Raw genomic sequence first — 27877 nt, forward strand, 5'->3', positions numbered from 1 at the left:
TCCAGATATGCCAAATATTTTTTTATTGAAAGTGGCTGCTTCAATGCTGGAACTATCAAATGGCGAAATGTTAGAACAATACAAGGCATTCAGTTCCTAACATTATCATGTTATAAGGATGATTTAAAAGTAGAGTTAGTGCATTAGATATTCAGCTCGATGCCAAACTCCCAGTCAGGAGGCAACAGAACCACAGACATCAGCAACGGCTCTTCATGTGAGCCAAGAGCCCTCTACTGGCAGAATAAACCAGTACAGGACACTATGACAGAATGTGTAAGCAAGGTATTAAAAACCATACAATATAAAGTTTACATTTCTGCAAAAGCACATGTACGGTAAGGGATGGTTTGCACATTGAAACATCAAATATCTCTGCACTTGGCAGCCCTGACAAAAGGCACAAAATGATATGTCTTTATGCTTTGGCTTTTCAATGTTCAGAGAAAGGCAACTCCGTCTGTAAATGCTGAGCAATGATTGGAAAGTTTTACATTTAAGGAGCTAAACATGTTTTTTAGAGCTGATATAAATAAAAATATATAGCAACTTTCATAGACTTTAAAGCAGAAGTAGAATTCTTGTTAGTTAGCACGAACATGCCCTTTGCAGATCTTTATTTCTTACATTCAAACAATAACCTGGATTTGTCTGTCACTTGTTAAAGAAGCAACAGATGATTCTTTATAAGAATCATTTTGAGAAAACCGGTTTAACAGTCTCATATAGCTTTTTATTTTATAACTTTGCACACATGAAATGATTGGCAGTGCAGTAAATTTTGCCCCAATAATGCTGAAATGATATACTGTGAAAAATATATTTGAGCCGCTTGCCTTCACCTTTTTTTCATCCTTCACTTCATTACACTCTCTTCATCCAGTTTGGGATCATGACAATTTTTCTTTTAAAACTTTTAATGATCACAAACTGAGTTGGGCAGCAGATTGTTGGACTACGATATAACATTGTTAGCACAATAATAAGTTTCATTTTTGTTGATTGAGTTTGACATTTTCTGGTTCTCATTCACCTCATCAAATAAAATCAATCTACTGTGTCTTTATAACTCTTCATATTAATATATTTTTGCTATTTGGCAATCATACAGTAGTATCTATTTCATTGAAGAGAATACAAAACTAATGTTAATTTACCATTGTTTCAGGAAAACTAATATTAACTGCATGCATCAGAGGTGATAGTAAGTCCTATAACATTGTTTCAGTGTGGACGTACATATACTGTCCATTGGAGGGTTTAGCTTCTTTTCATTTAGTCGCTACCCCCGCACAGCTTCAGTAGAAGCTTCTTGTAATCTCCAGAGGTGTCACCCTGAGAAACAAAGAAAAATGTATCACGTAAAGATGGCTGAAAAAGATCAGAAAATTTGTTTGTCAAAGTAACATGACAGACGGCACTTACTGAGATTTCAGTGTAGAGGGATTTTCCATAGGCCTTCAAATAGTCCTTTCGGATGTCCAGCATGTCAACCTCAGAGCGGGACACCATGATCCGAATGAGGGTGGTGTCCTTGGTGCCTGCACCCTGCAAATGCATCACAATACTCATTGACTGCAGCAGTGAAATCTTCTCCTCTGTCCCAATACGATCATATCAAAGCAGGTAACCTTCTTGGTATGTGATTAAGAGGAGTAAATGAGAAAAAACAAAGTACCTTCATGGCCTTGTGGAGCCTCTCTGCAAAGTATGCAGAGGTGTCCTTGATGCATTTCACTAGAAAACAGGAGCAGATATTGAATGTTAAATAAAAAAATTAACGGGTCTGTATCTGCGAGATCAGACCAACGCCCCACAAAGACAAGATGGAGAGAACAAGTCAAACAGCTGATTGTTTAAGGATGAAATTATGGACTAAAAAAAAGTAACTGTATTCTATTTTATGTTTTATTATATATGTCAAGAATTAAAAAAGGTAAGTCAAAGCCTGAAAGATATTTTTGTCCTTCCAGGAAAGCTTTGGAGAACGACATCTGGACAGATGACTTAAATGTAAATGTAGAGCCTAAAAATGTTGTTGGGATGGCTCTTCACTTTGGTTGAGGTTTGAGGGAAAAAAAGACGTAAAGCCCTAAACTTACCCACAGCCACCATGCCATCCTCCACATTGCCAGACATTTCCCTGCAGATACTCTTCTCAAGCTCTCTCCCACTCATCTGCTGGTACTCATGGAAAACTGTCAAAGACAAGGGACACATGCAAATCTAAATATTTGCAAACATATGAATCAAAAGGTCCGTGTGTGCAGCGGCTGTGACACTGGAAAACCCAGAAGTAGAGTTTATATTCAGAGCTTGAAGAGTGGAAGAAAAGGGATGTTGCAATAACATACCTGCTCTGAGGTGAGGCTTGCTGCGAGCACACAGGATGGCATTAAACTGAGACTCATCTGTTCCCACTTTGTGTTCTCCGGCAGCATAAAGTTTCTGTAACACACGTACGTACACATTAAAAAAGAGGAACATGATAAGGCTTGCTAATTGCTTACAAGAATGTTACAACCCTGAGTCACCTACAAACCTGAGCATCCTGTTTAGCCATAGAGATGTCAACAGTCTCCCTTTCGTCACGGTTTCCCTAGATGGAGTAAGACAAAGACTTATCAATGAAAAACATGTTATCAATACTTGAATATTTTGTCTCTCTTCATTAAAAAGCAGCAGCTACCTGACTGAGAGAGACCAGGAGCCTGCGGAAGTGACCAGAGGTGTCGCTGCTGATGGCGTCCTCCAGGGTCTTCCCGTACTCTAGGAGGACAGTGTGGCCTTTTCAGTAAAATACACTCATTTGCCTAATATTTGCATTTGCTGGCACCTCCTTCAAAAATCCATTATCCAATTTATAATATTTATTTTGTATAAATAATTAAAATCCAGCCTGAATGTGATAACTCAAATTACAAGATTATTTTGAAACATTCAAATTTTAAGATCAATTTCAAACATTATTCTGCCATTCTTTAAAAAAAAATGTTTTTATCAAAAGTATAAAGATCAACATCAGAACTCACCAGATTTGTAGATAGTGGTGATTTGACGAATCTCTGCATTGGAGCGTGATGACAGAATCTCAATCAGACAAGCTTCATCAGTTCCTGCGCCCTGAAAAAAATATACAAAAACATGCTCACAAACAAACACAAATCAAAAAGTAAAAATGGACTTGGGGCCCTGGTCTGACATTGTATTGTACAAAAGGGATGTTTGTTTTCTTCTTATTTTCCTATTGCACAATGAGTCACACACTGCGGTTCTAACTACAAAACCACAAATGAAGCATCTGCTAAGAAAATAACTGAGGCCTCCAACCTTTATAGCCTCTCTGAGTTCAAACGCGTCAAAGTGCGAGGGACTCAACATCATGGCAACAACCAGTTTCTCAAAGTTTCCAGTGAGCTCAGACTTCAGATCGTGGAATAAATCCTGGGAGGGGAAAAATAGACATGAGAGCAAGGTCACATGGAGGGCATGAAAATAAAAAATACAAAAGAAAGTTAAACGGTGAATTAAATAGTAAAACATACCTTTCCATAGGTCGTTTTGTAGGCAGGCACCATTGGTACTCGCTGCTTGCTGGTGCGACTTCCCAGAAGTTCAAGAATGGCGCTTTCATCAGTGCCTATTAAAGAGTCATGTTTTTCCAATCAATGTAAAAAAAAGGGAATTGGCCCATAAAGTGCTGATTCATTTTTAATGAGGATACATTAGATGTGCTTACCAAAACCCTTCATGGCCTTGCGAAGAACTTCAACGTCCCTCAGTGGATCAGCGCCTGGACAGTCCTTAATAGAACCCCTGTAGCCTTTCTGTAAATTAAAATAAACAAGAGAAAAAAATATTAGAAGACGAAATAGCTGTATGTTTTAAGTGGCATTGGAACATAGATCAGACATCAGAGTAAAGAGTTCCTAAAATAAAGATGCATCGTACAGGTTTGGCCGGGCTCTGAGGATTCGATGGAACTCCACTTCCATATCCAGGCATTGAGGGGTTCGTGGCTGGGGCCCCGGGGTAATTTGGCATGGGTTGGCCTGGGGCAGGGCCTCCTTGGTATCCCTGCTGAGCTCCTCCTGGCTGCAAACAAAGGACAGCTGTGAGGGCCAGGAATGTGGTGACAAACTTCATGTAGAACAACTACGGTTTAGTAAGGCTGGTGAAGATAAGGTGATTTAAGCAAACAAGAGCTTTAGCTTAAGTCAGTCCATATGCTATTCGAGAAAATGTTCTGCAGACGTAAGGAGTGACATAAGAAGTTACGTACCGCGCCATAACCGCCTGGTGCCGCACCCCAGCCTCCACCTGCAAAGAAAACATTGACCGAACAATCAAAATGCCATTCATTTGTTAGACATGATGTTCTTTATGTATGTTTTAGCTGGAGTTGCCTGTAAATCGTCAGGATTCCAATAACTGTATGCAACCTCACCTGCTGGAGGCATGGCAGGATAGCCTCCTGCTCCAGGCTGCTGTGGGTATCCTCCGGCCTGGGGAGGGAAGCCTCCAGCTGCGGCAGGGTAGCCGCCTGCCTGGGCAGGGTAGCCCCCTGCTGCTTGAGGGTAACCTCCCGCTGCGGGTGGGTATCCGCCAGCTTGGGGTGGGTATCCGCCAGCTTGGGGTGGGTATCCGCCAGCTTGGGGTGGGTATCCGCCTGCCTGTGGGGGGTATCCGCCTGCCTGTGGAGGGTAACCTCCTGCTGCCGGAGGGTATCCCCCTGCTGCAGGAGGGTAGCCGCCTGCCTGGGGTGGATATGCTCCTTGCTGAGGTGGGTAGCCCCCTGTCTGTGGTGGGTAACCACCGGGCTGTTGAGGGTATCCTGGGTAACTCATTTTTCAAAACCTGGAGGTGACATGAAGTTATTGCTTGTTACTAATAATGATACTTGACTTTATTCTTGGGAAATTCAGGTCTGCATGTATTTCATGGGAATCCCTATCGCTTAAAATGCTCCTGGGGTGCAGTTTAGCTGCTCAGGTGCAATCTGCTAATAGAGATTCATTCAAACTGCAAAGACATAATGACTGTCGTTGTCTCACATTGAGGTTTTCAGGGTTCTAAAAATAATGCAAACAGATGCCCAGCCCCCCCATTTGGTTTCCTCCTAATTAAATGACCAACTCAGCAGCAGCAAAAACAAAAACCTAACATTTCCTTCTCCCAGCTAGAAACAATATTAAATTGTTCAATTACATTATGATGTCACAAACTCACAACTGCCTTTAACATGTGTTTATGATGTCATATGAATCTGCTTTTTCTTTTTTTAAAAGTGAACTCAGCTGAGTTAAAATGTTCCTTCCCTCTTCTTAGAACCATATGTGAGAACTCTGCTTGTTGCAATGTCCCCAAATCCTTTCAGTCGCACATCAGACCACCCAAAAAACATCTCGTCAAGATCCTTCTGATGAGAACCCACTTATGTGAGGAGTTGTTTTGGGAATTACAAGGCTGTTTGCTTCCACAGGTAAGCATAACACTCACTAGAGCTCCAGGCCACTCAGTAGTGGTGAGTGATTATCAAGCCAACTTCAATTTGTTTATATGCAAACAAGGAACCAGGCACTGGGGGAATTCAACGATATTTTCGCCATTTAAACTGAGTTTGGACTTCAGTTTTCTGACTTCAGAGATGCACCATTGTCACGGGATCTAAACACACTGGTTTAAAGGTGACTTCCTGGTGGGTAACACCCCTCTGCTGCTTTCCAGTTTCTCCTTTGGACCCTTTTAAATACTGGTGAGGCGTTTACGGGTTATCGGGAAATCCCACGATTACATCCCACCGTATATTTACAACCTGAAGATGTGATAACTTCGAGTAAAAAAAGACCATTTTACTATAAACATTAAAACACTTAAAAAATATAACTATATAAATAACAGCGTCACTGTCTATTTTATAACATAACGACTAAATTCCGCAATGGACTGTGTAATTATTAGTAGCCTCTGATGTGTTGATTACTAACCGAGAATACACACCAAAAACAGCCTACTACTGTAACCTATCCTTATTTTTACACTTGTATGTCCAATCTACGAGTGTGTGTTTATTTACACCATCAGTCGTGACTTTTACAATTCTAAAATAAGCACCAGAACGCATCAGCGAAGAATCTTAGAGCATCGCTAGGCCTGAAAACACTCAATCAGCCAACTAGCTTACAAGCTAATATTTAACACAAACTTCCATTTTTAACATGTCTACAGTAACAAGGCGAGTATAAACAACGTGTAACACTCTCAAGTTTAAAGTGCTTCCCTTCGACAAATGTCCCGGAGCGTCACTGTCCCCTGTCCCTGTCCTCCCTTAATGTTGCCTAATACTTAAAGACGAAGTTTAGCATGTAGCATGTCGCATCAGCACGTAGCACTAGAGACGATGGGTGTGTTTTTGACAGATGGAGATGAAACTATTTAGTGTCTAAAATGGAGGAAGTCCGGCTCTGAGGTACCGTTAAAAAAGCCCCACGGCGGTCGAGTCCCGTTCGATCAGACGATGCTAACTTCCGGTTCGGTGTTAAACCCGCCGGTGTTTAACGCAACGTGGGATTAATGTGATTGAATAGTGGACACAAGAGAAACAGGTTAAATCGACTTACTTCGAACGGACTCGGTGGTTGATCCAGGAAGAGACGATGCAGGCTGGAGGTGGGTGGGTCCTCCGGCTGCTGGTTTCCGCCCTGCTGCCCGGGTATTGTCCAGGGGAGGGGGGGGGGGGCTGGTGTTGTTGACTCACTGTTCCCACTGACACTGGAAACTGTGTCTGTGAGTCATTACTTCAGTTTGCATGGTAACTAGAGGACACATGCAGGGTTTGTTTACTTACTTCACACATGTCCCAGCCCTGGACGCTCCCTTAAACACACATGTTCACAAAAAAGGACTTTAAACCACTAGATCAGGGGTTTTCAACTGGTTTTGTCCCAGGGACCACCATTCTGACTAGAAAGTAATCAGCGGCCCACTGATGTGCCTACGTGTGTGTGTGCGTCAAGCATGTGGATAGAAAGACGTTTTAACATTTGGTCTTCCATGTTGGTTGTATTTAAAAACCTCATACAAATCTAGACATATGTACTTAAAAACCTCAAACAAATCTAGAAAAATCTGTGAAAAAACATAAAAAACGGTTGATTTTCAGTGCTTGAGAATTGAAAACAAAATTAAAATGCAGTTTGTAGTTGTACTGCATCTCAGCACCATATGTACATCAATATATAACGTTCATGACTTAAATGTACAGACATGTAGCTGACATGTTGAGAGAATGTTAAAGTAACGTTTCAATAACAATCAACATAAACTGGGGCTACAACTGAAGAGGGAAGATGACAAAGTAATGCACAATGTCACAAATGAAAATCATACAATCTCACACAAACAATTGAGGCCTACTTAAGTTTAACCTCATGATCACCTTTATATTATTTCAGACATTTTTCTTATTTTAGATATTTTTCACGATATTCAAGAGTAATCTGGAACTGTGTTGAAATATCAAAGCGAATTTCGCGGACCCCCTGCAATGCCGTCGCGGACCACCAGGGGGCCACGGACCCTCGGTTGAAAACCCCTGCACTAGATTCTTTATCTCCAGCAAACATCCCCCTGCTATCATTTATAACATGTTTTTGTTTCCTATCTCTGTAAAGCAAACCTGGGTATCTCAAAATGTGCAAAATTATTATTGTTCTAACAGCATAAGAACGTTAAAACACTTGATTCCAGTAAAAGTTCTTCATTCGTCCTGGACTGTTGGTGCTCGGTGGATGTACGAAAAAGCACAAAGTGACATATTACACACTAAATAAAGGATCTTTTTCTTCACAATATTACTAATTTGCAGATGGCTAGAAACTTAACTTAGATATGTTAAATTATTTAAAGTCACTACTTAGGTATATGTTCATAAGTAGGTAAATGTACTTAAGTATCAAAAGTTTAAAAAGTACAACTTCCACAGAAAAGTGACCCCCGTGTCTGATTTGTTGATATATCATTAGCTTGTTTATAATGATGGACCATGAAGTTTTTGTTTTTATTGTAGCTGGTTAAGTCTACCCCGGCCTTTAAATGGGATAGAACAGACTGATATACTTAATTCAGCTTAACTTATTTCTCACCCTTCTCAGACTGTCCTCTTATTTTTGCTCATTTTTACAATAAAGAATGATCTGGCTTCTTTTCTTTTTCTTAAGAGTCCCAGAAATCTTGATCTCAAATGGGCACGATCTCCTCCCAACTGTGGTGAAGAGGGAACTCTTCATCACTGAATCTGTGAAGCGCCAAACAATGTTTAAACCTCTGGATTCAAGACTTCCACTCTTCCATTGTTGTTATTAATGTTGATCCCTAAATTCGCTTATAGAAAATAAGATAGATAATGATAGAGGCCGGAAGACGAGCTTCAGTATCAAAAAACTACAGTTTATTGTAATCTATGGAATTTTAACATGATCCTCAATTCATGAGAACTAATGAAATACTATCTTCAGTATCAGTTTACATCACTAGATGGCAGCAGTCTATTTGTGGTAAAGACATGTATTGCAGACTTTATTCAATCTGAAGGCCTTTAAGTCAAATCAGCTTAAACTGAGTGAGTAAGCACTGGGTGGTTAGTTGTTGATTTAACTGAGCACCGTGAAGTGTATTTTAAAATTCTTTTATTTGAATTCATGTGATGAATGCTTAGTCTATAACTTCTAACTTTGCCTCTCATGTGTGAAAATGATCAAAACAAAACATTGATCGATTTGCTCCAAACCACAAAAAACGAACAACACAAAACATGACTCATCAAACGTCAGTTTTTCTTAATAATATATACACATTCATTGCTCTAACAGCATACTTGATGCCTATAACAATTACATTCAACATTATGCAACATAAATGTTTTCAACAAACAACATAGTCATTAGAAATATAAACTGGATCACCGATGTCTAATTAGGAATTTAAACTGTTATGTTTGTATGTATTTTTATGCATATTTCCAAAAAACGAATGGGCCTCATTCCAAACTAACCCTCTCTCCTTCATTATAACTCTTGCGTTTAGTTTTCCATGTTCCTGAACATTGAGAGAAGTTGAGCAGAGAGATGCTCGCTGATTGGACCTCCTGTCCTCTGTGACGCGAACCCACAGTCCCACTGCTCCCAGCTCCAAACCGCTGTTCAGCTTAATGCTTCCACTGCTTCCTCCCCGACACACCGCTGTCCTGTGCCCGGGGTCCTCCAGGGCTCCCCCAGGTGACCCACAGGTCCACACCCACCCGGCCGGAGCAGGGGGATGACTCTGAGAAGTTGGGTGATCCAGAAAACCCACCGGCGGTTCTGACGGTGCTTTCACTCCAAGAGGCGCAGCAGCGGTCCCCCCTCCTCTCCAGCCAACGCCAGAATGATGTCCGCTATAGAGACTGGTGCCGCCGTGTACCAGCCTGCACAGCTGCTCAACTGGGTCTACATGTCCCTGCAGGACTCCCAGAGCAGCACGTTCGATGCCTTCAAAGCCGAGGCGGACTCTTCCCTCCAGGACATGAACAACTCCAAGCGCAGCGCAGCGGATCTGAGCTCCAACTATCTCAACAACTTCTTCCATCTGAGGAGTGAGGTGACTAACTCCTTGCATGGCCACTGTGACTCTGTTGAAAACTTTGCATCCTCTGCTGCATATCATAAATCTCTCCCATATAGTGTGTCCCTGGAAGTCATCCCCTCATATTTCACCCTGGGTTATTTTTGTAACCCTCACCTGCATGCCTTCGTTGGGTCGCACTGTGGCGAGTGGGTAGCATATGAATATGTGTTTTGTACCCTGGTATAGTGCCTGAGTGTGTTCAGACAGTTTTCTGGTGTCAGTGTGCAGCTGCTGGAGGAATGGCAGGTTGAGGAAAGAGAAAAAAAAACCTCTCACAGGGTTTTTAAAAGTGTGAGGGTTCACCCTGGCCGGCCTCTGGCTCGGTCAGAGATGTGTGCAGCCTTGACTCAGTGGAACTTGGTGTTGCTTGATTCAACACTGACCCGTTCAAGAAAAGTAGAAAGTTAATAATAATTACTGTGTTTTCTGTTTACATGTTGGCTTCAAAAGTCACCAGAACTTACACCTAAATATACCCGTTCACATTAAAACTGGAAGAACTCAAACGTGAGGAGTATAAGGCCAATGCTAAACATTCTCCTGATGAAACCACAATTGAATTCTCTTGATCTAGATTTTAAATTGGATATGCACCAAATTGCAAACACTTATAGGTTCTTTCCTGACCCACACTGCACCCCTCCACCAAGTTTGGTCATAATCTGTCCAGTAGTTTTGTGTAGTCTTGCCATCAAACAAAATGATGTACTGTACACATGCCACAGACATGCAGTGAATTGATATATCATGCAGAACATGTACTCTGGATTGTACATGTGCATCTGATTACAATTCTTTGTCTGTGATGCCTTCAGAGTAAACAGCCAGTGTCTGCAGGCTGTTCTTCATGTTTGCCCTGCGGTGCCACAGCACCCGTCTCCTCCAGAGACACAATGATGCTGATTGTGTGCTGCCAATATAGGGCCGGTCGGAATAATACACGACAAAGACATTTTGTCCCGGCGAGGAAACAGACACCATTGGCGCGAAGAGTAAATGCGGTAAAGGCAGCGCATCTGCAGAAATTAAATAAAGTCGGCTTCTGTCAGAGAGACAAACAGGAGAAGCCATCAGGGTGATGGACTGACATGCTGGCTGAAGAGCTCTTTCATCGTCCAGTCACAACAATGTTCCTCTGTGTCCTGGTTTGAAATGAGGGATACTGTGCAGCGTTACAAAGATTAGTCCATTAATTCATTAGTAGATCAATGGGAAAATGTATCAACCACAATTCTTAATATAGTTAAAGTAATTTATCCATCTCCATGTGAGAATCTGCAGTTTTTTGGTTCATATCATTGTAAACAGGGCATCTCTGGGTTTTTGATTGTTGGTTGAAAAAAATAACCTATTTTAGGACAAGGCTTTGGTCATTGGGAAATCGTGATTGGCATTAGAAGCCTCTGAAAAGTTTTCAGGCTACATAAAGAGTGACGTGATTCATCAACAGGTTAAAAGAATGAATGAACAATACGTCAGCTCCACCAAGGCCCAACTGTCCCATAATGAAACTTTAATTCACTAGATCCAGATTTTTATTTGGATCTGACCCAAATTGCACTTACTCCAAAATATTAGTCCCCTAAACTTGCCTGATTTTTATTGTCAAGATCCATGTATTATTCCCTGAGAAATCAATGAGAATGTGGAAAAGCAGCATATCTCACAATTTTAAATAAAATGTTTTTGTGTCATCGTGTTCACAAACATACAAATCAACCACAAAAACAGAGAAGGGGTGAAAACTAGAGGAAATACTATAATAGTCAGCTGCAGCCCTGCTTTAGTGTATCAATGCTATCTACTGTATATTTGTATATTTCAGCCTCCCACCCACATGGTTCCAATGCCACAGATATCTCAACTTGCTACATGTTTTTCACCGACAGGCCTTGAACAACAATTTCTACAAGAGCTCCTCGCCCTACGGGTCCCTCAACAATATCGTGGACGGCCTGAGTTCTCTCGCGGACCATTTCTCCGACCTCTCCCTGTCCCCCGAGACGCGCAAACACAGCAAACGGCCGCCGCCCAACTACCTGTGCCACCTCTGCTTCAACAAAGGGCACTACATCAAAGACTGCCCTCAGGTGAGCCAGTCAGGGATGCTGCACCTCGGTCAGGTGCATGTCCTCAATGCCGGCTGTAACAGCTGTGCAGTGTGTGAGCCATCTGTCAGATGATTCTACGTGTTTTGGATATCAACATACAAAGTGCTATCTGAAAAAGAGAATTCATAACATGACATATTGGATCTGATTTGATCTGAATCTTGGCTCATATCCACCTGCTTCACCACAGTTTCAGGCACATTCATTGCTCTTTTTGTTTAAAGATATTAAAACCCAAGAATAATATCTTTTTATTCCTTATTTTCAGTGTGAGATAGATTCCTCAGCATGTTTTTGAGTTAGATGAACAACTGCAGGTTGGTAATGAGCAGCAGATGCCCGATTGGATCTCGGAGCTGGTCTAAATGAAAGATGATAGGTTTTCCTGTGGAACGAGGCACGACCTCTACTCCAAACACGAAAGAAGTATTACCACTGGCTCATGTGCAGCTGCGGTTCCCCATTGATCATGTTCAGAGGGAAATGCCTGACATTTGTTAGGTGTAATGGAAATAATCAAATTACTAATTGACAGGGTGGGTCCGAGAAGCAAGGTAGCAAAAAGTGAAAAGCTGGTTTACTCTTACAGGTCGATTATATAAGAAGCTTATAAAGTTTAATCACTTAATTTTGTCAGGGAGAAAGAAGATTCTGTGAAAGCTGCAACATGATAGTTCCACAGGTCGTAAAACTAAGTGTTATCTGTAGCAGTTTAACACTTTCTACAAGAACCTTTGCTTAATGTGTCGGTTTATAAAATGTAGGAATTCTAGGCCACTCATATAAAGTTTTTTAAGAGATGGGAAAATCTTAAACTGAAGTTGGTGCAAGAGATTTAATAGTTATCATGTCATTTATTGGCGTGTGTTGGCTTCCTGCTGTGTGTGGGCTTAAAGCCATAGTTGCACATTTTGGGAGTTACATTTATGTCTTGCTGAAAGTGCAGCTGTTTTCGGACATGAGCTGGTTCCAGAAAATTGGGTCTGGACAACTGACTTTGACATTTGCATTCTCACATCTAGCCCCTCTGGAAAAATTTCTGGAAAATATCCAGACTTCATTGCACGTCTGAAGGCCACTCTAGGTTACTTTCTGTACGGTAAACATGTGGCTGGAATAGGCAGCTAGTTAGCGTAGCTTAGCAGAAAGACAGGAAAACTGGAGAACACCTAGCTTGGCTCTCTCCAACTGTACAAACTCCATGTAAAACATTTAAAAGTTGGGTTTACACTTTTGTCCAGATTCAACAAACTGCTGGCTCCAGCTAGCCTGCAGACGTTGGACCGCTATCTTCTCATCTAACTCAAAGCTAGAGAGAAAATAACCATGTCTCCCCAAAATACCTCTTCCCTGAAAGCTCACCTCCATCACTGCCGACTCAGAGGAGATCGGTGCAGCTCAGCCATGAACAGAATTAGTGGAGCAAAGTGAGGAATGCAGAGAAAATGAAATGCAGTGAGTTTATAGCTCTCAACATTTTCACTCAACTGCAAGAGGCAGATATGACCGTCTGTTCATCAGTCGCAAAAATATACATCTTTTTCCGCATGAAAGATGTTTCCCACCACTGATCCACACGGGTTAATGTGACAGGCATTAATCAAAGCAATGTAAAATTACTTGTTCGTATGGATTATTAGCAGCATTGACTCTCTGGTTTGCATGTTTCCATAGCTGAAGGGAGCTGTATGGTCAGGAATCAAAGAATGTCATGGCTCGGTAAGATGAGAGAAGAAGTGCACAGGAAGTGGGTGTGTGGGGCCTTTAACAGCCTCTCTCTGGGTGGAATGGGGCCCATGTCAACTAGAAAAGTCTGCTTCTTTGATAAAGAAACACATGGCTCTTCAAGCCGAAACCTTAGGTGATGAAAAACAATGAAAAAAGAGACGTGTCAGACCATGAATTTTTGTTTGCGGCCCTGCTCATCGGTATGAGATATCCTATCCATGCTGTGCTCGGCATGTCAGCGGTAAGCATCCCGTTGACAGCAGAGTGGAGGGTTGGGTTACTTGCTGCACCAGGAGGTTAAGACGTCAAAGGATTACCCCGAGCTGAGATATTTTATAATTCTCCGGGGTGGCCACACCCCTTATAGTGTTAAAAAATCTGGAAACCATTTCTGCTGGCCTGGCGCTCTGCTGCTCTGCTTTAGAAAGCGATGATGTCAGATTATAGCATGTGTTGCTAATATTTCAGGGTTGAAGTTATGATTACGTAAACCGTCGTCATGACAAAAGGTCTTTTAAGCAGAACTGCTTTTTGTTTTTGTGTGCTGGAATCTGTTGTATTTTTAGCTGTAGATAAATGAAATAAACATCTTCGGTACACTGAGGATGTTTTGGGTTGCAGACAATAAACTTGTTATTAAATTAGATTAGATTAAAAAAACTCTGACCCTTTGTGCCACGTTGATGGAAAAACTGCTTCAAATTTCAGCCAAATTACGTAAAATATGCTTTCTTCACACCTTTCCTCCCTGAACCCCCGGGTCACAACATTTCAACGACCTTTGCCAATTAAGTAGCTGAACCAGGTTACTGTAAAGAGAATACATAAGGGACAGTGTGCTGACAGTAAATGGGTGTATGGTGGGAAGGGCTTGGGCTAAATAAGGAGAGCATTGTTTCTGCAGAGGGCCTGTGGAACCAAAGGTCAAGAAGTCAGGCCTTATTGTTCGCTCAGCTCTGCTTGGCTTGGCTGCAGGCAACTCCATCTCTCTCTGTCCGTCTGCCCGTCTGCGAAGAAGCGGCGATTGGATGGACACAGGGCCAGTGAGCAGTGAGCTGCCCAGAGATGTCCAAATCAAAACCATGGTTTTGGAAACAGTGGGCAGCACAGGAAGTGGGTGTACCGGTCTTTACAGCTGCAGTTGAATCATGTTTGAGTGGAGGGACAATATCTGCTTTGATAATTAGTCTGGACCTATGGTCTGGAAAGTGGAACTTCAGAGGGAATTATTTTATTGTATTTGGCCTTAGATGGATGAGAGTGATATTTTTAGTTCTTTGAGTTTTATCTAGTATTTAATATCAACATTCATTGTCTTTAACTGAATTATGTTGCCTCTAACGTTTTAGACTTTTCCAAGAACAAAGTCTGACACACAACCCTGTTTTATCGACACCTGTTTTTGTGTATGAATTAAACAGAAAAGCTTCACCATGTCAATCAGTGTGTTTAGAACTGGTAGAACGATTTAGTTTGGTCCAGACAGAGCCAGGCTATATGTTTTCCCATTTTGAGCCTTTGTGCTAAGCTAAGCTAGCTGGCTCCTTACGTAGCTTCATATTTACTTCACAGACATAAGGTAAATTAGTACATTTCCTACAATGTCAAAAGTTTATTTATTTGAAAGTAAAACTAGCCTCGATTAAATTGAATAGACTATTCCTGAATGTACTTGAGAGTGAAGCGGGCCTGATTTTTCTGTTCTATCTCGGTTATGGTATTCACACTTTAGATGTATACCGCATAGCAGAAAAAAACATTATTGAGCCACTGACTAAATAACATGCAGCAAATATCCTGTGGGGGATTTTTCATACTCAAAGCAGCCATAGTCATGGAGGAAATGTATCTGTATTATATAACAGGTGAGCAGAATTTGTTTATGCTGATATCTCATTCCATATACCGATACTGTTATCTGTGTTGATGTAGAACCAGACACTGTACTTCCGTCCAGGTGCAGCGAGACGGCTCACAGCCCAATGTGTAACTGGTGAATCTCAGGCAGAGCTGTCCGGTTATACTGCTGCTTTTATCCTCGTGTTTTCACTGCTGCTAAATGTCTTATCTGTCCTCAGTTTGCTGTCTGTTGTTTTTGGCCGGATCATCTGCCGAGGAGGATGAGTAAGATAGAGGAAACACAGGAATCTGGGGGTAGATAGAGTAGCTGAGGAGGGGGTGGTATGAAGTGTCCTAAGGACTTCCTCTGCCCTTGTATGCAATTTGATCGGCTTTGCACCTCAGCCACTTCTCGCTTGGTAAACAGAGACTCTGGAGTATAGGCATTTATAGGGTATAGGGATAAGGAAAGGTTCGGTATGCACTTCAACGAGTAAACCAGACTTCACTCCCCCCAGAATCTGTAATCTAAAGCTAACCACTCTCACTGCATTCTTCTGCCATCGTCCATTCATCCATCTGACTCCCACACTCACCTGCTCATCTGCTCCACTTTACCCAGTCACCTCTGTTTTCTGCCTCATTATTTATGTATCTCATAGTCCTGCCTGTATCCTCTTCTTATTTTTGTTCTTGCTTTATCTACAAGTCATATAAACCTATCTATGCACACACGTGCTCCAAGGAAAGCCCCAACTCCCCTCGTTGTTCCTCCTTCTGCGTATTCAGGTACTTTGAAGTTGCAATTTGGAAAAAACATGTTGCTCTGAACCATGACATAAAGTTTGTAAAAGTTGAGGCACATTAACAGATGCTGCGGGTTGTTGTCATAGCGACTGTAAATCGATTTCTCTGGACTGCTACTTCAAATTGTGAGGTTATTTTTCGGTGAGATTATTCTAGCAGTGTAAAACTGACTATAACTGCAGCCATCACTGCACATTAGGTATGATATTAAATTTACCTCTGGCTTGGTCCTGGCCTCCTGGGAGCCTGAATCTGGCTCAGTTGTGTTTCTCTGTTGCATTTCGTGTTTGTCTGGCACCCCCCCCTGCCTCTGTCATTCCCTCGCTGTGAAATGTAAAGCCAGTTTACAGCTGCATATGTCATCAACTTGACCACAGCCAACTGGAACTCAGTGTGTTGGTAAAGTTAACCCCTATATGAAAGCAGCACTCTGTGTTAAATGGATGGTGAAAGGCTATAATGTCTGTGAATTTGTGTGCGAGTATGATTCTGCTGAGTTTAAAGGTCCTATAGGCTCTGAACAATGGGGCTTGATGGAAGAGTGGAAATCCAGAGAGTCACGTAGGAAAACAGAAAACCAATCATCTGCTCTTTGGCCTGCAGTTGTTTACACCTAATCACATTTATTTTTTTGAGGACGGGGAGGTTAATCCATTCTGTGTGTCAGATGAGCTTTGCAGAAAGGCCGTGTGGAAGGATTACAGCCTCACGCTGCTGAAGAACTCATTTGATATCTGCATGTTTCTACAAGTGGAACATTTGCCCCTGATAAATCCTGGAAGAAAAAAGGAAGCACCATTGTGTAAAACAGGACATAGGTTTCGCTGCCACTGGCCAGGGAGCGTCTTGTATCTTGTTTCCTTGAATCACAGCTCTGAGGTTTGTGCTTATCACTGTGCTGAAGCCTGTAGAGAAGCTTAGTGCACATTTAAACATGTGTTTAAATGTGGAGGAATGTTGAGTTCAGCACCAATGACACAGTAAGAGCAGCTTACACATCCGCCTCATACACAGTAAGTATCATTGTATTTCTTTCATAGCGTATTAAAAGATAGATAAGATAATGACAAAGAAGCTATTAAGTCAGCTATTTTAAAAGAGGAAATGATTTTATGTATGAACTCCAGCGTTTCAGTTAAAGAAAATTACTAATTCATGACCAATTACACTTTCTATTTACTTTTCTTCATTACAAAACGCATTTAAGAGATTATATTATATCATTTTTATTACAAAGGTTCTCTTCTTAAGAAGTATCCACAACATAGTCCTATTTGAACACTTAATAAATCCGAAGTATATATAAATAATATTAGGATGTTGGACAAAAACTATTCCTTTTCATGGTGTCACCTTAAAATATCTTTCTTCAAAACTCAAAGACATAAACTTAACAATGAAATGAAACAGAAAAAAGCTGTAATTGCTCTCAAGTGAGAAGACAGATCTGGCAGAGGCAAATAATTGATTATTGTACCCAGTTATATTTCACCTGGCTCAGGATATAATTATGTTGTTTTTAAAAATAATTATCGTCCTAAAATATCTCTCACCATCTACTAATTTAATCTTTTTATGGAAAATGAAAAGTCATGCTCCGCTTGTTTGTTTTTAATCCTGTTGCAATAATTGATTTTACAAGATATTTCAAAGTATCCCTTAAGTCTTTGAGACTTAGGAGACCTGTTGCAGTGAGTAATATGTTGTTTTGCTCTGGTAACAGATGGGCTTCTCCCCGATGCTCCGGGGGTCTGAGACAAATTAAACCCAGCGAAAGGGATGAGAGCGCCCTGGGTTTGTTAGTGTGGAGTAATTGACCACATGGTTTCCAACAGGCCTGGTGTTGCTGCGTTCTCCAGGATGTCTCATGGGGGTATGGACGTGGGGGGAGAGAGTGAATGAGGGGGAGAGAAAGGAGAAGGAGGGGGGGTGGGGGGGTGATTGAGGATTTTGGAGAAGTCCATTGTTTATCCTGATGGATTCCAGATGATGGCAGAAGGAGGCAGCCAACCTTCTGGGCCTCTCTCACCAGGCTGCAAGGATCTGCCTTATCTGCTGCAGCCTCCGAATCTGGCTTCACATCGCTCCTTGGACTCTGGCTCTGATTGGAGTTGCACAACTTTAGGTACATGGCTTTTGGTGAGTCTGTGTTGTAATGCACAGAATAAATCAAGGGGGGAAAAAACTATTTGTCTTGAAAGCTAAACCACTTCTCACACATGGTTTGAGGCTGCAGAGATCTTCAATCAAACCCAAATCTGGTTTGAAGCAAAAAGGACAAAATTCAAGAGAACAAACTCCAATCATACGGAAGCGTGTTGCATTCACAACATCTGCTGTGTCTCTGAATTAACGAGATTACGTATTGTTTTCCTGAGAAATAAGAAATTAAGAAAACAGCCTATTACTCTTTAAATCCAAGGAGAAGCTAACGTGTCACACCTGTGTTGTTTGATCCAGTTTTATTTGGGTTTGGGACATTTGGAGTTACTTGTGTTTTTAAGTAATAGAAATGTTTTTTTCTTATTGGATTAGCATGCTTACACGCTAAACCATGTTGTATTATAGAGCTTATTAATAGCAATAAACCTTCAGTGGCAGAAATTCATGCTAATACGTGAATTGATCTTGTCTTTATTTTTTTAAGAGCATTTTTCAGCATAAATCTTTTCCTACATGAGCACAGACACAAATAACAGGTTCAAATATGATTTATTACAAATAAAAAAAGAGGTTGAAACGAAGTGAAAGAGTGAAAAACCTTCTTAGTGTCTTGACTTGTGTCGTGCATGCAGGAGGATTGATGACAGTCATTTTTCTGCCTTTGCTCAAACTTTCCTGCCGTCCACTCCAAGTCAGGTCAAAAGTGTGATTTTCATTGGTCCTGTTTATCGGTGTCACATCTGTGATGGGACCAGTGGAAACAGTGGAGTGTGCCGTGCCCTTTGCTGCCCTGTGGGCTCCAGACTTCAGGCAGAGTTTGTTTTGCTTGCTCTGCAGAGTGAAAGCTGCTTCCTCCCTCAGGAAGATGATGCTCTCCCTGCTCTCCCTGTAGGCGCTGCCATCACAAGTGACCTCCCACAGTGCCTCACGGTGGCTGAGTGATGCAAACACAGGCCTTGAAACGCTTCACAGTGGTCTGAACAGTCAGGGACTTGGCTGTTGTTGTTTTTTAACAGATGTAGTCCTGGAAATGAAGAGAATGATCTGCTGGAGCTTTTGAACCTGACATGTGTTTCTGCTGCGAAATCAAAACAAGATTTGATGTGAACTCCTCCGGTGGGGTGGACTCCGTCTTAATTTGAACTTGGCCCTACTTTTTCAGACTAGGCGCTTTTAATTCAAACCAGTCTTGTCGAGACGATTTCTTTGTGATGGGTTTTGGATTTTGTCATGTTATACAAGTGCAGAGTTCATCTGGGTTTTATTTCCTCTGCGCTAAGATCTTTGTGTCCTGGTTGGTGGGTTGGGAGCAGCTGGGTGGGATGACTGAGGGCCTGAGGTATTTGTCCTATAGCAAGGAGGCCTCTCCCATTGGTCCCCACACAGGCCGGGGCCTCCTTTATGGTCCCCTGGGAACACAGCTGGAGGGAGTGAGTTCATTTTTAATGGGAAAGCTGAGACTCCTTCTTTTCTTGCCAACAAATAAATTACACCAAAAATTACAATATAAGGCATCTTTCTTGGAATAAACCATTAAAAGTATTAAAACTTTTTAGTTTCTTCAATAGTACAACACTTCTCTGTAGTTCCTACTCCATTATTTACTATGTAGTTTAAAATTAATTTTGTTCTTTGAAATGATCTGTCTTCTAACTTAGATAGACACACACATGGTGAGGGTTTGACTTATGTGAATTTAAGAATAAAAAGATGGTGAAAAGCAGCATGTTGGTCTCTGGCAGTGTGTGGCAGACCCCTGTGGCATGGTCGTCTGCCACAGTGGGACCCAACGTGAGGCTCCACGCAGCCGGAGACGAGGACCTGCAGGCGGAGGAGTTCATGGCCACGTACAGGGAGCAGGCAGCGGCGAACAGGCGGCGGCTGGAGGCTCTCCAGAGGCAGGCCGCAGCAGGTCACGCCAGATGGCTACCCGGCGTGAATTTGACGATCGGGTCTCCCACACACAGCCAGAGACGATCATGTTGCTTTCCAGCATCTTTTTTATCAAAAACTTTTTATTCATCAACATGAACTAACAAAAGTCAAACTTAACTTTCCAGCACTTTCTGCTCGGTGTCTTTCCAACGTGCTCCCCCTGTGGCAGCTGAGTCTCTGCCGACCAGAGAAACCGTTAATCAAAGGTGTTGAGAGGCAGAAAACATAATCTTTGCAAAGCTGCTGAGGTCTACACATTTAGAAACGTGTCATTTAAAGATGTGAAATAAGCTGAAAGTGGGTTGACGATGTAGAATCTATTTCGTGCTCTGACTCTGTGTTCAGGCTCGACCCAAAGGTGAAGGCCTGACCCCGTATCAGGGAAAGAAGAGGTGTTTCGGGGAATACAAATGCCCTAAATGCAAGAGGAAGTGGATGAGTGGGAACTCCTGGGCCAACATGGGGCAAGAGTGCATCAAGTGCCACATCAACGTCTACCCTCATAAACAGGTAACAGCACAAATGACAGACTAGTGAATGGTACCATTCAGTCGTGATGTTGTCATCTGGTACCAAATTATAGGATTTTCCTTTTGCTTGTCTTTTTAGCTTATTTTGAATAACAGAATATCTTAGAAGCATCCTGATCTCAGTTAAGTTTCAGTGGCTGAGATGATAAATATCAGCTCTGTTAAATCAGATCCTGCAAAGTTTTAAACTTTGGATGTTACTTTGTACATATTTCAATGCATTTAAAAAAACAATCGTAAACGATAGAAAACATTCCAACATAATTAAATTAATAACCGCATCAATTTAAGTGTGGTAGAAATTGGAATTTAGAGAATGGTGCGGCTATGAGGTTACTGTGTTTTCTAGATTGTGTCGTTTGTATCTACTGCAACCATCAGACATATCTACTCCCCCAGTGAAAGAGCAGCTATAAAAAAAACTGTATTGTTTATCAACTCCATTTTCTGACAGAAATAGCCAGATTTTGAATATACTGTAGTTAAAAAAACAATTACATTAACGAATACATTTTTCCCCAGCGACCTCTGGAGAAACCGGACGGGTTGGACGTGTCGGACCAGAGCAAAGAGCATCCCCAACACCTGTGTGAAAAATGCAAAGTCCTTGGCTACTACTGCCGCCGTGTGCAATAACTCTCTGCTCGACTTCCCTGGTTTGGTCCCCAAAGGGACAATTCTACTTTAATAACTAAAAATACAAGGTAATATACTTTATCTTACTTCAGCTCTAACGGTTTATTCTCTGACACTGGGACTCTCGGTGTGAGAGGCTCGTCGCGATGGAAGCCTTCTGCAGTATCTCTCAGTGGAGACGAGTACTTTGCCTATGCTGGGTGCTTTTGAGTAACTCAGTTATCATTATGTGAATATTCATTTGAAGTCCGAACTATGAAGCCAGAATCTTACCTTAACTGTGAATTCAGAAACGTTAGCTCAGCGTCTGACTTCACTTGTGTTGGAGCTAAAGTCACGAGTGAAGTTTCCAAATGAAGACTCTTTTACACATGTTTGTATATTCCAGCAATAACTTAAAATGATGTTTTCTGTATAAAATATGCAACAAGTCTTTACTCAGAAGGATATGCAGTATTAATGTGTGTATGCATTATCTGTATTTTCAGTACTGGAGGGTACATAATTATTGGGAGATATTTTTAAGCCATTAGTTTTGTTTCTTATTACACTTTATGAAGGATTATATCAGCCAACTAACATTTATTCTTTATATACTATGTGACTACAGTTAAAACAGCTTTTGGGTCCTTTTATTCCAAAGTTGTTAACAAATGCAATATTTCAGGAACAATGTATTTCCTGACAAATAGAATAAATTACAGCAGATTTATATTTTGGCACCCGGTGCTAACAGGGCTCAGCAAAGTGCTTTTTTTTATAGGTCATAGGTTGTAATGTCTCGTATGTAACACGATACAAAAAAGAGGAATAAAGATCAGAATGTGCCAAAGATCGTGAAGGATTAAGTGGAAGGTTCCGTGTGCATGTTGCTTCAGAGGGTTTTTGTATTTCAAATTAACGATAATTAAATGGAAAAGAACCATCAGTTGATTATAACTGTTTTGGGATGTGACACGCTGTTTAATGTGCCTTAATGTGAGTAACCCATGAGATGGAGCTCTTCAAATGTTTTTGTATTAAAATGCATTTAAACATGTGACTTTGTGTTTCTGTTTTCCTGTTCTGCTAAATGATCAGTTCTGTCTCCTCGAACGAGAAAAGATCCCAAGTCGGATTTTAAACCATCCATGTTGTTTGGGAACTAAGAGATTATATGAATAACATTAACAACAAATCCAGATGGAACATGTTCTGATCTTCAAATAACATATTTAAAATAATACACATACAAACACACGCTATCATGACTAACAGAACGTAGTGTGCTTTCCTGTTTTCTTAATTCTATATATGCTTATGTATACATAGAAGTATACACATATAGAATACATATTGACATACACATATCTATATAAATATATCTATAGATCTATATTTAACGAGTGACAGAACGTACAGAACACTTTCCTGTGCGGTTGCAATCTGACCTCTCAAGACCTTCATTTTTCAGGACAGACCTCAGCAGAAGAAAACTTAGTGAAATAAGATCACGAGTCGCCTGAAGCTGATGAGAAACGCAGGAGGAAGAAAAAAAAATAAAAAGACTAAACACTGATCTCATTCTACAGCTGCTGATATAAAACATTCGCCCTTCACCCAATAAACGGGCACAGCTTTCATTCATAAACTCAGCCAAGTGTCAAGTTTTTCCTGTGGGTGTTTTTCTGATGTTTAAACATCTGGTTCACGCTGTGTCCAAACGGATGCAGAGAACAAGCTCACACATTAAGAAAAAATTTGTTCTTTTATTTTTTTTTTTGCATACAAATGGCTTTTTTCCGATACAGTTTATTAATGAAAAGCTTCCTCTGGATAAACAGCAGATCCCTGCATTCTATAATACAAGTTCACATTTTTTAGCGAGACACAGTGAAGTACATCAGTGGTTACAGAGTTAAGGTAAAACTCTGAGATCATCTACTGTCAGCAAAGAGGAACAGCACCATGAGCCACGACTGGGCCCGTTTCACTCGGACCCTCACATTGAAATGACAGGAGATGAGACTGGGGGGTGCGGGGGGCCGGGGGGGCCGTGTCCGCCGCTCGCCTGCGTCTACTTGAGCTCCCCGCAGTCTGTGATAGTGATCTTCTTGGAGGTTCGCCCATTCCGTGAACCGTAGGACTCCACTTTCCTGATCACGTCCAGTCCCTCCTTCACGCGGCCAAACACAACATGCATGCCGTCCAGCCTGGAGGAAGAAACAGCGAGTTTATTATCACGGCCCCGTGCAGCGAGACGATCCGCGGTGCGCCCAGCCGGGTTTGAGCTGCGGCCGTTTGTTGGGTGATGCCACGATTCCTGCGACTATGGTGCTATTTTTAGGTGTTATTAAGAATCTGCTCTTTATTCTGCTCTCATGTTGTAACAGGAGAGTTCACTGCTGCCACCAAGAAAGTGAAAAACCTCCGAAACGGCATTTTACCAATAAGTGGACACTATTAAAAAAAAACATTAAAATAACAAGCATGCTAAAAGTAGCAGATGTTGAAGTCCTGGTGGGAAAAGTGCTCTGGGACCCTTTAATACTTTTGCTCTATCACTTTTTATTCTCTTCATAAGCATGTGAGTGTTAGCGAGGAGCCTCTGACATGAACCACGGTTTCTTGCTGATACATGTAAAAGCCTCTGGCAGTAGATTGAAGTGCTTTTCTTTTCAGATCCCTGTTACTCAACCTTAAATATATGAAAAGTGCATCAGGGTAGCTATTATCTTTTTCCATGTGGTCTGAGACTCAGTCTGCGAGCGGCACGCTGCCACCACCAAGTTACTTTTCCTGGTCACAGAAGAAATCACAGGAATTCCTCCTTGTTCGCTCAAATCCTCAGTATTGTGGTTCTGTTCGTGATGTTTTGTGTTTCTGTGTAAACCCTACAAGTGATTTAATGTGTGAATCTGCCAGAAGCAAAAGCCTTGGTTGTGACTTTAATCTGACTAAGCTTCCACATGTGTTGTGCAGGAGGAACAGACCTCAGAAATGTGAGAAAATTGTCATTTGATAAAAGAGGCACAGAGTTAAAAAGGTTGTGTATTTTAAGTTGAGTATTGTTGTCCCTGCTAATTGTCTACAGTTACACAGACAGCCTGTTGGCACAGTTTTGTGAAGACAGTGACACACAGATGAATTTAAACACTGTATGAGGACAAGAAGAAAAGTGATTCTCAACTTGAGAGATGGTTGTGGAGAAAGAAATAAAACCCTGCATCACTGATGAGAGCTGCTTCAAAATGGATGTTATTGAGTGAGAGAAAGTCTTATTTGTGAAATTGTCTTCATGCTTCACGTACGGAAGTTCAGTGGAAGTGAAATAAGAGAAAACATTCTTCATGTTCCTTGTGACTCATTTGCGCTTGAAGTGAGAAAGCACGTTAAAAAAATAATCATATGGTGAGTAATGTGGCACCAACCTGATGATACTGGTGCCTGAGGACTTGAAAAGTCTGAGAACCACTGAACTATAATACACTTCGCACTCTATAACCTTTGAGTATTTGTCGGTACGCACCATTCGGTCTTAGCGGTGCAGATGAAGAACTGGGATCCGTTGGTGTTGGGTCCAGCGTTGGCCATGGACAAGATCCCTGCAAGGCAACACATTCACAAGAGAATGGAGTGATTTTAAACTTTCAGTAAATTACAAAGATCAACTTTGGGAGACATCTGTTATCATTTTAACCACATTGTTCACTATTGAGGTTTTACTTGTACTCTATTTACACAATGCTGCCACCTGCTGGTAGGAGTGAGTAGGAAGAAACATGGGGTATATGTACAACGGATCATTCATGCAATATAATAAAGTGTTGTAAATACTTATATGATCCTTTAATACTCCTGTTTTTATTCATGGCTCAAATGTTCACCAGACTGGTTTTGAACCTTGCACAGTGAATAAAGGAGAACTACCAGCTCATAATTATTAGAAAAAACCCTCCAGAGCTATTCATGTGTACTCGTCTTGTAATATCACACTGTGCTGTGCCCTGCCCTGTCCCCAGGGCCCTAACGACCTTTAATTTATACTTGTCTGAAGCTGCCTCGGCTTGAAGGTACGATTCACGTTTGGAAAATACATTGTGTGATAATAACATCCCAGTTTGGTTCTGTTAAATTCTCCAGACCTTGAAGGACAACTGATCAGATTCCCAGACTGTCCACATCTGGAAAACGCCTCTTTAAAATAATCATCTTTTCCTGAAAAAATCCACAAGTAGCGGAAATGCTGGAATAAACAGACCAGGCTGCTTTCCCTTCTCCCAGTCAGAGAGTACACAGAAAGAAACAGGGGGGATGTAGATTTATCACCTGCTTCAGTGTGCTTCAGCTTGAAGTTCTCATCAGGAAACTTCCGCCCGTAGATAGATATCCCTCCAGTTCCGTTGTGGTTGGTGAAGTCGCCGCCCTGGAAACACACAACTGGAATTAAAGGCTGGACAATTTAAAAAGGACACACAGGAAAGAGAGAAAGAGAGAGAGAGGGAAGCCTACCTGGCACATGAACTGAGGAATCACCCTGTGGAAGATCGACCCCTTGTAACCGATCCCCGTCTCCCCCGTGCACAGCGCCCGGAAGTTCTCTACGACGGGAGAGTTTGGGTCAGAGTGAATCCACACAGGTGAACACACAACACCCATGCTCAATGGAATAACAGCCACTGGCTTGTGTGCTTTGCAATATGCAGATAGTTAAGTGGAGTTTGTTTTTGGCTGCCACACGATAATAAACCAGATTATCTCCAGCCCCATGAGAAACAGCTGGTAAAGGGCAGGTTACAGACGTGGTAATGTACCATCACTTCTGCACAAGTTAAGTTAATAATCATAAATAACACACATTAATATCGGATCATGTGCTGCTGGGACAGTATTGACATGAGCATTAAGAATCATCTTAAATAGATAAATAGATATATGCACAGATAGATTGATGCACAGAGATATCATTGCATACTACTACTATTCAACTACTGCATATTACTACTAGATTTAAAATAGGACTTAAAAATATAAACTGTCTCATGCAGATAAGAAATCATTTCCGTTAGTTTTACTCACCTGCGGTTTTGGGCACAACATCGGCGTTGAGCTGCAGAGTGAAATGAATAAACAGTGAATGAATGACAAAATGCATGGAGACACAGAGAAGAAGAAGAAGCAGAAGTCACCAACACGCCGGAGGTCACCAGTAGCTCTGCTGGCGTTGAACTGGTCCACTCACCTCCATGGTGACTCTTCCCAGCGGCTGGTTGTCCGCGGAGATGTCGAAGAACACCGTGGGGTTCTGGTTGGCCGCCGCCGGCCCGGAGCTGCACAGCCGGGCGGTGGTGAAGGCCAGAGAGCAGAACCTGATTCTGCTGGAGAGAAGCATGGTGGTGAGGAGAGAGGACACCGGTCAGCTGCAAGGACGAGGCTCACATGCAGGGAACCCGGAAGTGGTGTCTTACACAACCGGGACTACGTCTTCTCCACATATCGCGACAGCTCACACAAAGTAGCTCAAGAATTTCATTTTTGTGCATATATATATATGTGTGTGTGTGTGTATACATAGATATATATGAGTATATATATATATGAAGAAAAAATACCGTTATAAATTAGAATATCAACTACCCCTAAGATGTGTTCAATTAAAACATCTTATTATATTATATATATTACACTGTATTACATTGCTTATTGCAATTTGACACTGTTCACTGTTTTGCTTTTTGCATTGGGCATTGTGCATTTCACCTTTTACTTCACTTTTTTATATCTTTTATCTTTTATATATTTTTATATAGATGTTTATGTCTAAATAAATGCTACCTTGTATAAATATTAGAAAAAGTGAGTAAATAAGAAGTAAATAGTGAGTAAATATATATTATTTTTTATTATTATTACTATTGTTTTTCTTATGTGTGGTGTATTTATTGTGTTTTTATGTTTCTATGTTCATTGTATGCACCAATAACCAAAGCAAATTCCAGGTAGGTGTAAACCTACTTGGCAATAAATACTTTCTGATTCTGATTCGGATTCGGATACATCCGGTTTCCGGGACAAATAAACCTCCTTAGAGGTCAGAGGAATAAGTCGCATCAGAACTTCCTTGAGAATCTGCACATTTTTGTTGTTTTCTTCCGTTTTCATGCAATTTGCAGATATTTACCAGTACATCTAATAGTTAAACACAAAGATGAATTTACAATTAAGACTTCGGCGTTCTTATTTTGCTTTCAAAAATAAGTATGGGCTAAAGAAACGGGATTCAAATATAGTAGTCATGTGTGTGTCACAAGCGCAGATCACTTCCTGTATTCCATATCTAGTCAGCCAATCAAGTCACAGCATTGTAATACATCAAATCCTGCTGAAACCTTTTATATACAGTCTATGGCTCGCGGGTAACATATTGTACATAACATTGTGAACTTAATCATTATAAAAGGGGACATATATAACAGTGGCAACAAT

The 27877-nt window shown here is 41.3% G+C and overlaps 3 protein-coding genes across 3 annotated transcripts; 1 reads left to right on the forward strand and 2 right to left on the reverse strand.

The window, feature by feature from the left end:
* Window positions 1–6706, reverse strand: LOC133027550 (annexin A4-like). The gene is made up of 15 exons (XM_061094582.1): window positions 6621–6706; window positions 4448–4857; window positions 4283–4320; window positions 3952–4095; window positions 3740–3827; window positions 3546–3640; window positions 3331–3444; window positions 3033–3123; window positions 2690–2769; window positions 2543–2599; window positions 2355–2448; window positions 2103–2198; window positions 1679–1737; window positions 1426–1548; window positions 1–1335 (listed from the first exon to the last, which is right to left on the reverse strand). Exons 2-15 carry the CDS (start codon window positions 4845–4847, stop codon window positions 1276–1278), a joined length of 1539 nt encoding a protein of 512 aa, XP_060950565.1. The 5' UTR covers window positions 4848–4857; window positions 6621–6706; the 3' UTR covers window positions 1–1275.
* Window positions 6707–9234: 2528 nt separating this feature from the next.
* On the forward strand, window positions 9235–22405 carry LOC133028051 (zinc finger CCHC domain-containing protein 24-like). The gene is made up of 4 exons (XM_061095245.1): window positions 9235–9636; window positions 11553–11753; window positions 20592–20756; window positions 21299–22405. Exons 1-4 carry the CDS (start codon window positions 9424–9426, stop codon window positions 21410–21412), a joined length of 693 nt encoding a protein of 230 aa, XP_060951228.1. The 5' UTR covers window positions 9235–9423; the 3' UTR covers window positions 21413–22405.
* A 735-nt stretch (window positions 22406–23140) lies between these two features.
* Window positions 23141–26830, reverse strand: ppifb (peptidylprolyl isomerase Fb). Its single transcript, XM_061094722.1, has 6 exons — window positions 26634–26830; window positions 26471–26501; window positions 25904–25992; window positions 25721–25817; window positions 24921–24996; window positions 23141–23604 (listed from the first exon to the last, which is right to left on the reverse strand). Exons 1-6 carry the CDS (start codon window positions 26781–26783, stop codon window positions 23469–23471), a joined length of 579 nt encoding a protein of 192 aa, XP_060950705.1. The 5' UTR covers window positions 26784–26830; the 3' UTR covers window positions 23141–23468.
* Window positions 26831–27877: the final 1047 nt, after the last annotated feature.

The sequence above is a fragment of the Limanda limanda genome, chromosome 21, assembly GCF_963576545.1.
Source record: "Limanda limanda chromosome 21, fLimLim1.1, whole genome shotgun sequence".
Lineage (NCBI taxonomy): Eukaryota > Metazoa > Chordata > Actinopteri > Pleuronectiformes > Pleuronectidae > Limanda > Limanda limanda.

Coding starts and splice junctions, on each gene's coding strand:
- ppifb (XM_061094722.1), bottom strand. CDS start 26,783: ATGCTTCTCTCCAGCAGAATCAGGTTCTGCTCTCTGGCCTTCACCACC. Junction 26,502..26,633: donor TGGGAAGAGTCACCATGGAG/GTGAGTGGACCA, acceptor TTCACTCTGCAG/CTCAACGCCGATGTTGTGCC. Junction 25,993..26,470: donor TGTTGTGCCCAAAACCGCAG/GTGAGTAAAACT, acceptor CTCCCGTCGTAG/AGAACTTCCGGGCGCTGTGC.
- LOC133027550 (XM_061094582.1), bottom strand. CDS start 4,847: ATGAGTTACCCAGGATACCCTCAACAGCCCGGTGGTTACCCACCACAG. Junction 3,641..3,739: donor CAAGGCCATGAAGGGTTTTG/GTAAGCACATCT, acceptor ACTCTTTAATAG/GCACTGATGAAAGCGCCATT. Junction 2,199..2,354: donor CAAGCCTCACCTCAGAGCAG/GTATGTTATTGC, acceptor TGTCTTTGACAG/TTTTCCATGAGTACCAGCAG.
- LOC133028051 (XM_061095245.1), top strand. CDS start 9,424: ATGATGTCCGCTATAGAGACTGGTGCCGCCGTGTACCAGCCTGCACAG. Junction 9,637..11,552: donor TCTTCCATCTGAGGAGTGAG/GTGACTAACTCC, acceptor TTTCACCGACAG/GCCTTGAACAACAATTTCTA. Junction 11,754..20,591: donor ACATCAAAGACTGCCCTCAG/GTGAGCCAGTCA, acceptor CTCTGTGTTCAG/GCTCGACCCAAAGGTGAAGG.